This window comes from Dunckerocampus dactyliophorus, chromosome 11, assembly GCF_027744805.1.
Source record: "Dunckerocampus dactyliophorus isolate RoL2022-P2 chromosome 11, RoL_Ddac_1.1, whole genome shotgun sequence".
NCBI classification, from domain to species: Eukaryota; Metazoa; Chordata; class Actinopteri; order Syngnathiformes; family Syngnathidae; genus Dunckerocampus; species Dunckerocampus dactyliophorus.
The window spans coordinates 25,060,705-25,074,225 of record NC_072829.1 but is presented as its reverse complement, the minus strand read 5'-3'; the positions used below and the strand labels follow the sequence as shown (position 1 = coordinate 25,074,225).

Genomic DNA, 13,521 nt, shown 5'->3' with positions numbered 1-13,521 from the left:
TCATATCAAAGAGCTGATTACCATTTCAGAAGAAGGGAGGACAAAACCACAGAGACAGAAGACAGTGCCATGGCAGCAGAGCCCATCCACGGCTGTAGTACCAGACCAATCGGAAGGAACACACCTGAGGACACATGAGTTTCAACACATGCGTTGTACATCTTCTAAGACTGAGTGACAACATGACGATTATGTGGACATTTTCGTTTACCATTTTACCAAATCTTAGTTTACCAAAGTTTTAATACGAATACAATAAAAATACAGTACTCTGTACTGTATAAATATATACTGTACTTATATTTGGACATGATAAATAGTATAAAATAGTAACTTACCCCACATATGTAGTCATGGCCAAATGTTTTGGGCCTGTCTTAAATTTGGTGTTTAAATAACTCTGCTGCCTCAGTATTTTTTAACAAAACCATTTTACGTGTTATATTACGTGTTATATACCAAAAAACAAGCAATTTTTGTGGGAATCACAAAAATGAAAAATGTACAAAGCACAAAGTTTAAGTCATTCCCACATTTGACTGACTGTAGACACTTTTAATTTAAAATCGTATTAATTCACATAAAGTGTATTATTTTAGAGTAATCTCTTTTATCCAGAGTGCAAGAAATTAATTTCCGCGAAGTAGGATTCCTTATTTATACATGAAATATCTTTATATTGAGAGCATCGGATGTTTACGACCTGCTACATAAGTTTTTTAATATTGTTAGAGCCATCTAGACAGACAATAACACGCGTACGGTCACCTATGCACTCATATTATGCAATATAGTGGATATAATCAGAGAAAATGAGCTATTAAGAGTGTGTTTTTCCATAAATGTTTTCCGGAGGTGTTGACAGGAAGTGATGTTCGAACCGTGTGGCAAGAGATGACAGGAAACAAGAAAGGAACCTAACATTTTATGAGAATAATAGCAGGGGAAAAAACAAAAAAGGTCAAATAAATGAGAACAAAGTTGCCATACTATGAGCATCAAGTTCTAAAAATGAAAAAAAAACAAAAAAAAGGCCCTACATTTTGGGAAATCAACAACACTCACGTCAATTATTTTTGGGTTCATTAACCAGAATGTTTTTTAACAAATATTTAATGGTAGTACCTGATTTTATGGTAGGTATAGAGATGTTGGTTTCAGGCATTTACATTTGTGTGGTCATTTTGCCATACTGATCATTTACAACTTCTTTGTCACAATATGTAACTTTTTCAGTGTGGCTGTAATACTCCTTTGTACCATAGAAATGTCCCTTTGCAAAATTTGCTCCCCTTTGGAATCCTAGATGCCATCGAGGTCACGTACCTGCAGCGATGGGAATGCCAACCAGGTTGTAGATGAGTGCAAAGATAAAGTTGATCCTGATCCTCTTGACAGTCTTTTTCGAGAGGTCAATGCTGCTCACCACATCCAGCAGGTCATTCTGTCAACATAAAATACACATGGGCTATGAAAAAACAACAAGAAAATAGGATTTGAAGCATTTTTCAAACTATAAATGTCATTTCTTAGTCTCTGTGGAGGCAAATTACATCAAATCAAGACAGCAATGAAGCAGAGACCACAGTTACATTCCAAATGTAAAACATTCGCACCCTGATCAACACCACATCTGCTGCCTCAATAGCCACGTCTGTGCCTGTTCCTATGGCGATGCCCACGTCAGCCATGGCCAGAGCCGGTGAGTCGTTGACGCCGTCGCCCACCATGGCAACCCTCTTTCCCGCCTGCTGCAGCTGCTCCACCTTGGCCACCTTGTGGGAGGGCAGCACCTCCGCAAAAACCTTCCTGATGCCCACCTGACAGGAGAGGAAGACACATAGGTGACCTCACTGGTAGGTTCTTAATGTTGATCTATTCCTGAACAGCTTGATGACAATGTGACAAATGTATGATACACAGACGCAATACAGGTATACACCTACAGACATAACTATACACAAAGTAGATTGTTGCGACTCAGGCTTACCTGTGCAGCAATGGCCCGTGCTGTCTTGCTGTTGTCTCCCGTCATCAGCACAACTTCCAGGCCCATGTTGGTAAGAGTTTGGACTGCCAGCTCAGCTTCTGGTTTCACAGTGTCTGCTATGGCTATCATGGCACACAGCAGATCTGAAAGGCAGTGTAAACATTTTTTTAATCCATGAAAGACAAGCCAATAGCAGCCTCGCAAACAGAGTTTCGATTTTCTGCACTCACTGTCTACAGCAACGAGGACTGCTGTGCGTCCTCTGCGCTCATGCTCAGTCATGGCTTCATCAATATCGGGCCGGACCTGTAGACCATTCCTGCTCATCCACTCTCGATTGCCAATCAGGACGACGTAGCTTGCAGTCTGGACAATGCCTGCAGACACAAAACACTTGAGTAACGCCACAACAGCGAGTAGACATTGACTGTTGAGGATTATGGCATACTAAGTGGCTGTGGGTCCATAATAAGAGGATGGGAGCTCGTCGACGTGTCGCTGATCTGAACAAGGACGCTGTTGCGCTGGTTGTTGTCCTCGCTGTCACTGTCCGCGTGCTTTGAGAGCATCTCCGTGTTGCTGACCTGACACCGAATGCCGCAACCCGGCACAGCCTGGAAGTCTGTGCATGTTCCAAGCGACTCGGTGGCGAGCTCCTGCACAGACATAGTATTTTCATATACACAAATGTCCTGAGAGTGGAACTCTGTTAGAGGTAGAAACTTACCTGCTTGCAGTACTTGGTGATAGCCGCTCCCAGAGGATGCTCGCTGTTGTTCTCAGCTGTTCCCACGATGGCGAGCAGCCGAGAGCGAGGCATTTTGTTGCCTTCCACAACAATCTTGACCTGGATAACTTTTGGGGCGCCACAGGTAATGGTCCCTGTCTTATCAAACACCACCGACTGGACCTGTGCAGGGATGGTTGCTTTTAGTCACCACATTACAAAAAACGCTTCTGTGCAATTGTTGACCAGCCAACCAAGAGCATCTACAGCACCGTGCAAAAGTCTTAGGATAGCTTTAGCAAATCTATAATGATTATTCAGTATAGTCCTCCGCCAAGGTTCAACTGTTTACAAAAGTGAAAAATTTCAATTGTGACGTACCATACAGTATGTCCATCTGTTCATTAGTTTGGATGACAAACAGGCAGTGACATCATGGCTGTGTTCCAATTCTCACATTTAGCATTTTGAGTGCGTAAGTGTGTTTACACTGAGAAGTACGGCAAAAAGCAGTGCGCCATCAGTATCCAGATGTTGCACTCAACATGTCCCAAATGAAGAATGTGCAGCACTGGACCCTAAACACCCTCACTCATCAGCACTAAACACCCTCAATCACCACCATCTTAGCTATGTAGTGAAAGGGGAGGCACTAACTTGTGTGGTTGCAATTTACAATCAAAGAGGACAGAAGTTCTGTTCAGTTAACCCCCTCATTATGCCTCCCAAGCGTAAGGAGGACTCTTCTGATTGCAGCACATGCAAAAAAACAACAAAGGAAAATGGAAGTGAAAAGTAAAGTGAAATTAGAGATTGTAAAATGCTCAGAAAGGGGAAAAACGGTGATCAACATTGGCTGCATGCCCGGTCCAAGCTGCTCACACTCTGTGACCACCATGGTGATATTCTTGAACATGTGAAAGAATTTGCTGCTATGAAATGAACAGTGAAAACAAAAAAAGCCTAGTTGTCTAATTATCGAGTTCCTCCTCTCAAAAAGCCTGTCTCTCCCTGCCTTGCAACGCCCCTTCCAGTGTGCAAGCCACCCACAGGGACAAAGGTAAGAAGTTCTCTCGTTTTTATTCCAGTTTCATTTAATTCTTGTATTTAATCTTTTGTGTCACAAGATCTCACAAGATTAAAACATGGCAAGATTACTCATTCAGGAAAAAAAAAAGTCTTGCGGGCACTCGGCCCCAAAATTAACTCGATAATTTTGCTGGCGTTAATATTTTGCCATGTGCTTGTGTGTCTGTTTTCCTCGTTGCTTGTTTCCAAACAGGCAGAAAGAGGTTTCACTCTGTGCACTGGTTTCAGCACCTTGGCATGTTTGTTCTGTAGAACTCCATGAACAGTGTGCGCCCTTTTGTCATCCAGTCTCTTTGTGGGTGGAGGCGGAGCCACTAGTATACACACACACACAGAGTGCAGAAGCATGTAATGTAGTAGAAATTGAATTAGTAGATTGAAATATATTGTCATATTTTTTTTATACATATAGTTTTTCATTGAACTTTTCTTAAAATGTTAATCTCACCTTGTGTCGTTTTCGTAGACCCAAACTCGTGTATCATCTCATCTCGTGAACTGAGTGTCTCGTGACACTCCTACTGTATTTTATATTTCCTGCATAACTTATACTACTAAAACTCGACCTACATCACCGTCGTAGGAACAGAACTCATAAGGACACCAAAGACCTCCTTTACTCGGTTTGGGACAGCACTACACTGTCAACATTTACGCCTTCACAAATTAAGTATGCAGTGTACATATTGACATGTACAATACTCATAATTCTCAGCTCATAATTCTGGGTGGAGGACAGCAACATTTAATTGGTTCTTCCTAGGCCCGTTTTGTTGGAAAAAAAACCTCATTAAATCTGAGCTAGAAGTGGCCTAATACTACAATACATGTACCAGAGTGCTGTATTGTTATTGACACACCTTATGTGCCATCTCCAGAGGTTCCCCTCCTTTTATCAGAATGCCATTCTGAGCTCCAACTCCAGTGCCCACCATTACAGCTGTCGGGGTGGCTAGGCCGAGGGAACAAGGGCAGGCGATGCATAACACAGTAATGGAGGCCTGGAAGGCAAAGCGAATCACCGCCTCTGCCCTGGAGATGCTCTTGTCGTAACCCTGCAAGGAGAAATGGGTCTGTCTTTCCAAAGTTAACTCCAAACATTTTCACCTTTACTGGTGAGTAATGCTAAAAACGTCACTCAAGAGCAGAAAATGAAACAAATCAAGAAGATTCAAATGAACAGTGATAGGTAACATACTATGGCCAGGAGTTTACTCAACTGCAGAGAGTACCCAATGGTTTTTCTTTTTTTTTAAATAAGGCATGCAGTTTTACAATAATATCAAATATCTATTTCCATCATGTTTTTATTACTTTTGTCTACAAATAAATAACATGTTTTTTATATATATATATATATATATATATATATATATATATACACACACACACACACACACACACACACTGTATATACATAACATGTATAATAATAAATATAACCACATAGTAGGCCACTATTTGAGGAAATTTCTTAATGAAAATAACTCACTGGAAAGTATTTTTCCACGAGAGGGAAATCCAGGAACCCAATTACAATCCAGGATATCAAGGTGAGGACTGACACCCCAACAATGAAGGGTACAAAGTAGCCACTGATCTTATCTGCATACTGTTGGATGGGAGCCTAAAAAAATTGAGAATTGAGAATGAAACGCCGAAGCCACAAGCAAGAAGGTACATAAAGGCTAGATCCAGATTCCCATGGTGCACCTTTGAGGTTTGAGCCTCTTCAACGAGTTTGACAATCTGTGACAGCGTGGTGTCCATGCCAACATGTGTAGCGGTGACCAACAGAGAGCCGTTCTGGTTAATGGAGCCCGCAATCACAAAACTCCCAGGCTTCTTAGTCACGGGCATGGCCTCACCTGAGGTTCCAAAGCAATAGCTGGTGTTTCTTACCTTGCTACAGCAATTACTTTGTCATTATTAACAAGTAAGTTTCAAGCAAATAAATTTAAAAATATTACTTGGCCTTTTATTGTATGACCAACCTGTGATGAGAGACTCATCCGCCATGGAATGCCCCTCAATAACTCGACCATCGACGGGAAACTTTCCTCCAGGAACTACTTTTACCACATCTCCTCTCTGCACCAGTTCAACATCTACCTGCTCCTCACTGCAACAAGCCACATGAAACGAGGGTGTCAAGATGATTAATGGGACATCTGGATGTCAGTTAGAATACTAAGATAAATTTGTGACAAAATGTACTTATCAAGTGGCATTCCATATGCGCAGGCTGTACCTTAGAATGGAGGAGTCGCTACTGAGCGTGACCACTGTGGCCTCAGTGGCTTGTAGAGACATCAGCTTGGATAGTGCCTCAGATGTTTTGCTCTGAAAGGAAGAAATGCAAATCCATGGTACCAAGACATAGTATTTCAACATGGTACTTGGAATGTCTTATCAATAAGGTGAACCTTGGCTATCTGTTCCAGCCAGCGTCCCAAGGAGATGAAGACAAAGAGCATAGGTGGTGTGTCAAAGAAGGTGATGGGGTTGACTTTTGCCTTCTCCACCATGGCCACTATTAGCACGATCAAAGAGTATGTGAAGGCGATGGAGGTCGCCAGGACTATAAGTACATCCATGTTGGCAGATCTGTGTTTCACTGCTTTGTAGGCTTGAATGTAGAAGTAGCGACCTCCAATAAACTGAAGAGAGCAGATGCTATTATGACATGCCACGCAAAGAGGAAAGTTTCACATCACGTGCTGCTGGGCATGCAGTTAACCAAATGGCTTACCTGCACGGGCACACAGAAGAGGAAAGACAGCAGGTTCATGACGGAGAGGCCTGGGAGCAGTTGTCTCTCCAGGAACATGGTAGAGTGGAAGAGGTTGCGGTCTTCGGCTGTAGCATTATGTTGATGTGAAACACTCATCTGGTGGTCCATGATGATCATGTACATCATCATACCCATCACTGGCACACAGAATATCAGGCTCACCAGGAAAGATTTCCTCCACCTCAGAGAGCAGAGAGATTTGTGTTGTTACTTAAAATGAAAGTAGTACAGTATCCGGTGTTGAATAATCATTACATAAAAAAAAGAACAGGATAGTAATTTCCGGTATATAAGCCACTATTTTTTTGTCATGCTTTGAACCCTGCGGCTTGTACAGTGATGCGGCTAATTTATGGCTAAAACTACAGTTCTCATTATGGTTAGCGCAAGTTCAGGAAGTAGTGAAGTGCATGCTAATATCATGTTTTCAAGTCTTATGCAGTGACCGTGTTTTGATCTGACAAATCTTAAGTAAGTTGGGTCAAGTATAGAATTACTACAGCTTCTGTTTGGACTGCTCGGACCACCAACTGTCACTTTTGTAACGGTTTGACTTCGCTTAGATTGATTGGTCGTGCCTGGAAAGTGGGGCACATGGATGACATCATATTGTTGTGATACGCTGTGCCTACATGTTGTGTTGAATACACAGAGCCAGCACATCCGCCCCAAAAGCGTACAAGTTAGTGAGTTTTTGTCTTGTCAAAGAATGACTTTAGACGCCCTACACCTCGCCAACAAGTCAAGTGCAAGCCAACCAGAGGCGACGCAGAAAGATGTAAGCCATTATTCTTTTTGTTTATCTTGTATTATTCATCTAAATTTTTGTATCTCTTCTTTTCTAAGTATTAATTTGCTCTTACCTTTTGTCTATGAATACATCGTTGAATATTGGGCTACTATTACATGTAGCAAAAATGGTGTACTCATAGATGTGTTAATGTGTGGTTGCTTTTTAGTCAAGCCTTAATTCGCAGAAAAACTAAATGTTCACAGCAAAAACAGAAGTTTGTTGTTGGGTTGTTTTTTTTTTTGCATTCCCACGGCCAGACAGATGTGTGTTGTAAAATTAAAATCACAATGCTTCTCACTGTCTTATCTCTTTGCTGTGGTCCAAGTGGCTGGCGGCGCGGTCCCGCTTCACCAAAGATGCTTCAAAACCCATATTCTACAAACATGAGACGATTTCAAATGAATGTTACATTTGTTGAAATACTGTATGTGGTAGTTTGACATCAACATGCCAATAACAACATTGCTGATGATTACGTACTGAAGAAATTGTTTAATAGGAAGCAAGGAAGTGTGTTGTACCCCAATCTGCTTGATGATGTCTCGTGGTCCTATCACTTCAGAGTCATACTTAATGTGTGCTTTGTTGGTTGCTAAGGCAACAGAGGCATATATGATCCCATTTTCTTTCATAAGAGTGGACTCAATTTTGTGGACACAAGAGGCACACGTCATTCCCCTGACCTGAAAGAAAGTGAAGAGGAGGGAATCAAGAGACAAAAGATGGTGCTTCAGCTTCTAAAGAAGACTAGATGTAACTACAGTATGTATTTCATATATTGTTTTTCACTCACCACTAATTCCAGGTTTCCATCTGAACCTTCATAGTTCTCCATTACTGAGGCGGAGAAGCCGAGCTCTTTGACACACTCGGCGATCATCATGGGGTCGATCGTTTCGGGGTTATATCGCACCTCAGCCTTACTGGCCATTAGCGCTACCAGGACGGAGAAGATACCTGCCGATGTTGAACATTTTCTATTCAGTAACTCCAATTGAGATAATAAAATATTTTACTAACAAAATGCTAACTGACCTGGTTCATTTTTGAGGTTTCGCTCAATGTTTGCCACACAGGACGCACAGGTCATGCCTCGGATCTGGATGAAACACTTAGAATGTTTGTCTCTCTTGTCTGTTTGGTGTTCCAGGGGTGTCTCTTTAAGGAGGTCGATGTCTAGCTCCTTATCTTTAATAGGCATTACACTGGAAGACTTGAAGACACTGGAACCCGACACGGGTAGCAGAGAATTGGTCTCTGTGGCCAGCAGAAAGAAAACAAGAGTAACCGTAATGTAATATTACATTAGTAAACAGAAATATGCCATTGGCCATTATTGTACTTACAAAATGCAAAACTTTTGATAAAATGCATAGGCTCTCACCAGGTAAGAAGGCATCAAAGCCCATGTCTTCTATGGCATCCCTCAGCTCTTCTGAGGTTGTCAGGAGGGGATCGTATTCAAAGATGCCCTGGTGATCAGCCAGAGAGACCTGCACGGACATCACACCTTTCCTTTGAGACATCATGCCTTCGATGGACTGGACACAGGAATTGCATGTCATGCCCTCAATGCATATATTGACCGTGGATGCAAGAGGCTGGCTAAAGCAAGGCTGGGATATAGCAGGTTTGGCCTGGAACACTCCAAACGTTCGAGGTGATGATAACGCAGGCGGAGGAGGCGGGGTGGCTGAAGGGCTGAGGAGCCTGGACGAGTCCCAAGGTTGAGTCTTGAAGTTTCCTGGAGGCAGGGCTTCAATTGCCTGACGCAGCTGAAGCACTGTGACTTTTAGGGGGTCGTAGCAAATTGAGGCTTTCTCCTCCTCCAGAGAGACCTCTACAGAGGATACACCAGGCAGCACGGAGATGTTGTCTTGAATATTGACCACACATGATCGACAGTGCATGCCTTTCACCCCGAGCATCACTAGCACAGTGTCAATGAAGATTTCAGTCTCCTCCGAAGTCTCTGACGGGGAAGAAGTGCTGGGTTTTGGAGTATGACCAAAACGTTCAACTTCACTGAAGGACAGCCGCAGTGGGCGTGGTTTGTACTTGACCCAAGCCTTAAAGCCAGCTAAAGAAATCTGGTCGATGATGGTCTGGACACTGATGAGGTAAGGCAGGTACACAATTGTAGCTTCCTGAGACTCCAAAGTGACTGAACAAAAAAACAAAAGCACACAGTAATATTATTTCACACAGATAATGCTGTCATTTTTTAGGTAAGTACTGATTCAAGAATACAATTATTAGTTTATTAGAATGATTGTAATTTTTTAGTGTTGTAGAACCGCATCATACTGAGAAGTGTGTCTACAGTTTGATTCTACAATAAAGCTAAAATCTTAGAGTTCACAGTACGAAGCAGTTCATCAACAATAAACACGTTAAATTCATAGTTCTCTGACAGTGTCAATCCCTAGAATTTTTGACATAGCTTGTAACAGATTAGATTGAGCAAGCGGACATCACATTGTGACCAGTTAACATAATCCTACTAGAAGTGTTATGTTAGCCAGGATTAAGGACTTTAAAGATTCTACGTTGAATCAGTCAACGGCATTACCTTTAATCTTTTCAATCCCTTTCAGTTTCCCAATCTTCCCCTCAATAGTGGTCGTGCAGGAGTGACAGGTCATGCCTTGAATGCTCATCTTCAGGAGCGCCGCTTTGCTTGCCATGCTGTGAGACGGAGACATGGGCGGGTCTTTTTGGACAGGGCTGCCGAGTGCGGCGTGCTCCAACGGCAATAGGTCTGTGACAACTTCAGTGAGCTGTTGCTTGGACGTTAAAGATGGGACAAACATGACGATGAGACCCTCTTCAGTCAGGCTCTCCCGAACATCTAGTACTCCCACAATCTGAGACAGCTTCTCCAAAGCCTCCTGTCGGGCTACAGGTTCCAGTCCTGATGTGGGGATCAGCTGGTTGTCAGTGGAGACAGATGTGGCTGAACTGGACGCAGGTAAACTGGATTCGAACCCCATGTCATCAATGGCCTCCAACAAAGACCTTGTGCTCTGTTGGCTGTCCTTGAAAATGACTGTGGCATTTTTCTGCTCTAAAGACACCTGCAAAATAAGCACAAGAACCAAGTCAAACAAGTCAAACAAATATGCATCTCAAGTTTCACATAAACTTCAGTGCACCTTGCAAGACCTACATTCAAACAAGCACTTTAGTTTTAGTTTATTTAAAGTGTGCCTTGTTTTCTCTTTGGCCTTTTTGTGACACTTATTCTAGAAGAAGGGCCAACCTCAATAAGGGGTGTGTTAAGAGAAGAAGAGGGTGCGATGAGAATGGTAATGAACATGTCCAAAATAAAGCAGTATGATCTGAGGGTCAGCGGCTGACACAACAAATGAGATACATTAGGTGCATCTATGACAGAACTAATTACACCTTTGTCATTAAAGTTAATAATGAGTGTTTTCTTGTTTCCCATTTTAATTGTAACAGTGGATGACTTATTTTTATAAGATTTCACGATGGCCAAAGTTTGACTGACCAGCCACCCCAGAATTGATTGTGTAAAGTCTTAAAGCATCCACCTTCGTCATGTTAAACAACATTACAAACATATGTCGATGTCAGATTTTTTTTTTTTTAAATTCAAACTTATATGGCAATATTTCCATTAAACGGATTTTCAGGCTTATAGTCACATGACTGTGCCCCCTATGGGTTGTACTCAAATGCTTTGGAAGACACGCTAGCAGTCACGTAACACAGAAATTCTCAAAGTTTATAATCATTAGGCAAATGGTCTGTGACTTATGCTCAAGTTACTTGACGGCAACCATGTTTTTCCAACCAAGTTTTACAGACATGTGCTTGCCAGGCCCTTAAAAGGTGTGTACCAACTTTCATGGTCATTCTTAAAAATTTCAAGTCAATCCAATTTACTGTATGTGGTCAAACTTTGGGGTTTATCAACAGCGCCACCGTGTGGTGCATTTGTAAGTAAAATAATGTCACAGGGTGCATGTTTTGACAAATTTTCACCCGTGTAAGCAGCATGGGGTGTCTTACCTACGATACGACTGTACATTTACTACCAACCATGAACCTGTCTTATCTATATTACGGCAGTAGTATGAAAAAAAAAAATGATAAAATGGTTTCACATGCTTTTAACAACATGATGAGTTGTTCTCTTCCCTCACAAAGAAGAAACATGTGATCTGAAGGGATCACTTGACTCAGCCATACCTTGCAAACCACAGCGGGGGTTTAGCGCTCAGTGTTTGTTTCTGCCTCTTGGATCAGTTATTTGTTTTTCTTACAGGGACATCACATGTATAGATTAACCCCTAAGAAGACCCAGGCACTAAAATCTGTAAAGACACCCAAATAACATTTCCGGTGGGTGCGCCATATCGACCCACTGTCACAGTCCTGCAAAGGGCAGAGCTCCACCGCCAACATACAATTGCATTATCTTTGTCATTTAACCTCAGCCTGAGGGTTAAGCGCACAATAAACAAACAACAGTCCACAGTCACTGCAATTTAGCAACCCCTTGCAGCTCCAGAAATATTCCCAGGTTTGACGTAAAAAAACGAGAGTGGCTTGAGTATCAGTTTTAACAATGTAATAGAAATAATACAAGTGGGTCTTTATGGGCTGAGATTTACAAAATAACCACAGCGTGTGATTAGGGTCCTGTTTTCAAACAGGAACCAAGTCAGCACAAAGAAACTTCCTGCTGGTGCCGTGAAACAACAGGAAATTCTGAAAAAATATGACACTAATTACCTTTATGTGTATGATCCCCTGGAGGGAACCGATGCGCTGCTCTATGGACTGGACACATGAGCCGCAAGTCATGCCCTCCACTCCAAGGGTGACCGCACACACGCTGCATTCCTGTGTCATGATCCTAAAAACAAAAAAACTTTTATAAGACAACATTCACCTTTTAGTGCGGTGTCCACATATGGGTTTCAGAAGGTCCATGGATTAGCTAAAAATAAAAACGTTAATGATTATAAATAATGAGTGGACGTAGTAGCTACATTGTTTACAATTTACTACCACTTTGTGTGAGACAATAAAATCTTAAAAGTACGTTATACACATTGGATGTAAAGTTGCCCACAGTTTCTAGCAGCGGTGGGAGAAAGTCAGTGTTTTGCAAGTCTCAAGTTAGTCACAAGTCAGGTGTCAAGTAAAGATGTGCAAATCAAAGTCAAGTCTCAAGTCAAAACAAGACTGTAGGAAAACGTGATGTTAATAAATGTAACTGTTAAGCATGTCTGAAATAAACTTTACCATCATCTTAATGTTTTGGCAAAAAGCACCGAGTAGATGTTACAAAGAAACACGGGGTACAAATAGATTTATAACAGAACAGTTTACAGGTAAATAGTATAATGACATTACAGAAAAAAAAACAAATTACAAATGCCGATTAAATCAGCGGTGGTCTCCTAATAAATAAAAACACAAGTCTGAACTTAGATACGAGAGTCTGCTTAGCTTATCATGTACAGTATTGATAATCTATTAAGCTAACTATATTATTGTCACGACACGTTGTGTAACACGTAAAAACATGTGATGCTCTTGAATGTAACTTTTAAAGCATGCTAGAAATAAACCATTACCGTTCAACGGATGCTACTGTTATAGCAGACAGTTGTACACATGATGGATACAACAGAATGGAAGTTACATATCATACAGGTATGGGCTAGCTAGCTTGTTTGCACGCGTTGCGTTAAGCTTCATTAGTCTGCTTGTTTCTAAGTTGGAAAAACAACATGACTTCGCTATTTAGTAAGCTGTAGCAATAGCAATGAACCGATTGTTTCCCAGAAAGAACTGTCAATTGAAGAAAGTAGAAGGAAAAAGTGAAAAGTATGAAAAGCAAAGCTCTCACCTTCACCGTAATAAAAGTATGGTGACAGCCAGCGACAAGCTAGTAGCATTAGCCACATTAGCTTCCTCGCGTCACCCTTCCTTGCCAATTACACAACGCGGCATCATGTGCGCGGCCAGGAAGCAGAAATTCCTGTTTAAAATAGTGTCCTTTTCCCGGTTATAAAACTCGGCTCCGACAGCCTCTTTTGTTTCCTTTTTTCATGCCGACGTGCCTGACTGCTACCATGCTACGTCAG

General features: G+C 41.8%; 1 protein-coding gene across 2 annotated transcripts in view; it reads right to left on the bottom strand.

Moving 5' to 3' along the window:
- Nucleotides 1–13,521, bottom strand: part of atp7a (ATPase copper transporting alpha) — a 15,526-nt gene extending 2,005 nt beyond the window's left edge. Inside the window, exons 1-22 of one of the 2 annotated variants that reach the window (XM_054792617.1) lie at nt 13,284–13,521; nt 12,158–12,281; nt 9,966–10,470; nt 8,778–9,557; nt 8,429–8,650; nt 8,187–8,350; nt 7,915–8,076; nt 7,692–7,768; nt 6,559–6,781; nt 6,233–6,466; nt 6,058–6,149; nt 5,801–5,928; nt 5,520–5,674; nt 5,299–5,433; nt 4,667–4,861; nt 2,718–2,900; nt 2,439–2,646; nt 2,221–2,367; nt 1,991–2,133; nt 1,617–1,820; nt 1,327–1,444; nt 22–124 (exon numbers count right to left, since the gene is read on the bottom strand). In XM_054792617.1, coding sequence (XP_054648592.1) covers nt 22–124; nt 1,327–1,444; nt 1,617–1,820; nt 1,991–2,133; nt 2,221–2,367; nt 2,439–2,646; nt 2,718–2,900; nt 4,667–4,861; nt 5,299–5,433; nt 5,520–5,674; nt 5,801–5,928; nt 6,058–6,149; nt 6,233–6,466; nt 6,559–6,781; nt 7,692–7,768; nt 7,915–8,076; nt 8,187–8,350; nt 8,429–8,650; nt 8,778–9,557; nt 9,966–10,470; nt 12,158–12,277 — 4,298 coding nt within the window. In that variant the 5' untranslated portion in view covers nt 12,278–12,281; nt 13,284–13,521. Of the gene's footprint in view, nt 1–21; nt 125–1,326; nt 1,445–1,616; nt 1,821–1,990; nt 2,134–2,220; nt 2,368–2,438; nt 2,647–2,717; nt 2,901–4,037; nt 4,121–4,666; nt 4,862–5,298; nt 5,434–5,519; nt 5,675–5,800; nt 5,929–6,057; nt 6,150–6,232; nt 6,467–6,558; nt 6,782–7,691; nt 7,769–7,914; nt 8,077–8,186; nt 8,351–8,428; nt 8,651–8,777; nt 9,558–9,965; nt 10,471–12,157; nt 12,282–13,283 lie in introns of those variants that run through there. The other variant, XR_008572945.1, reaches the window with a different exon arrangement.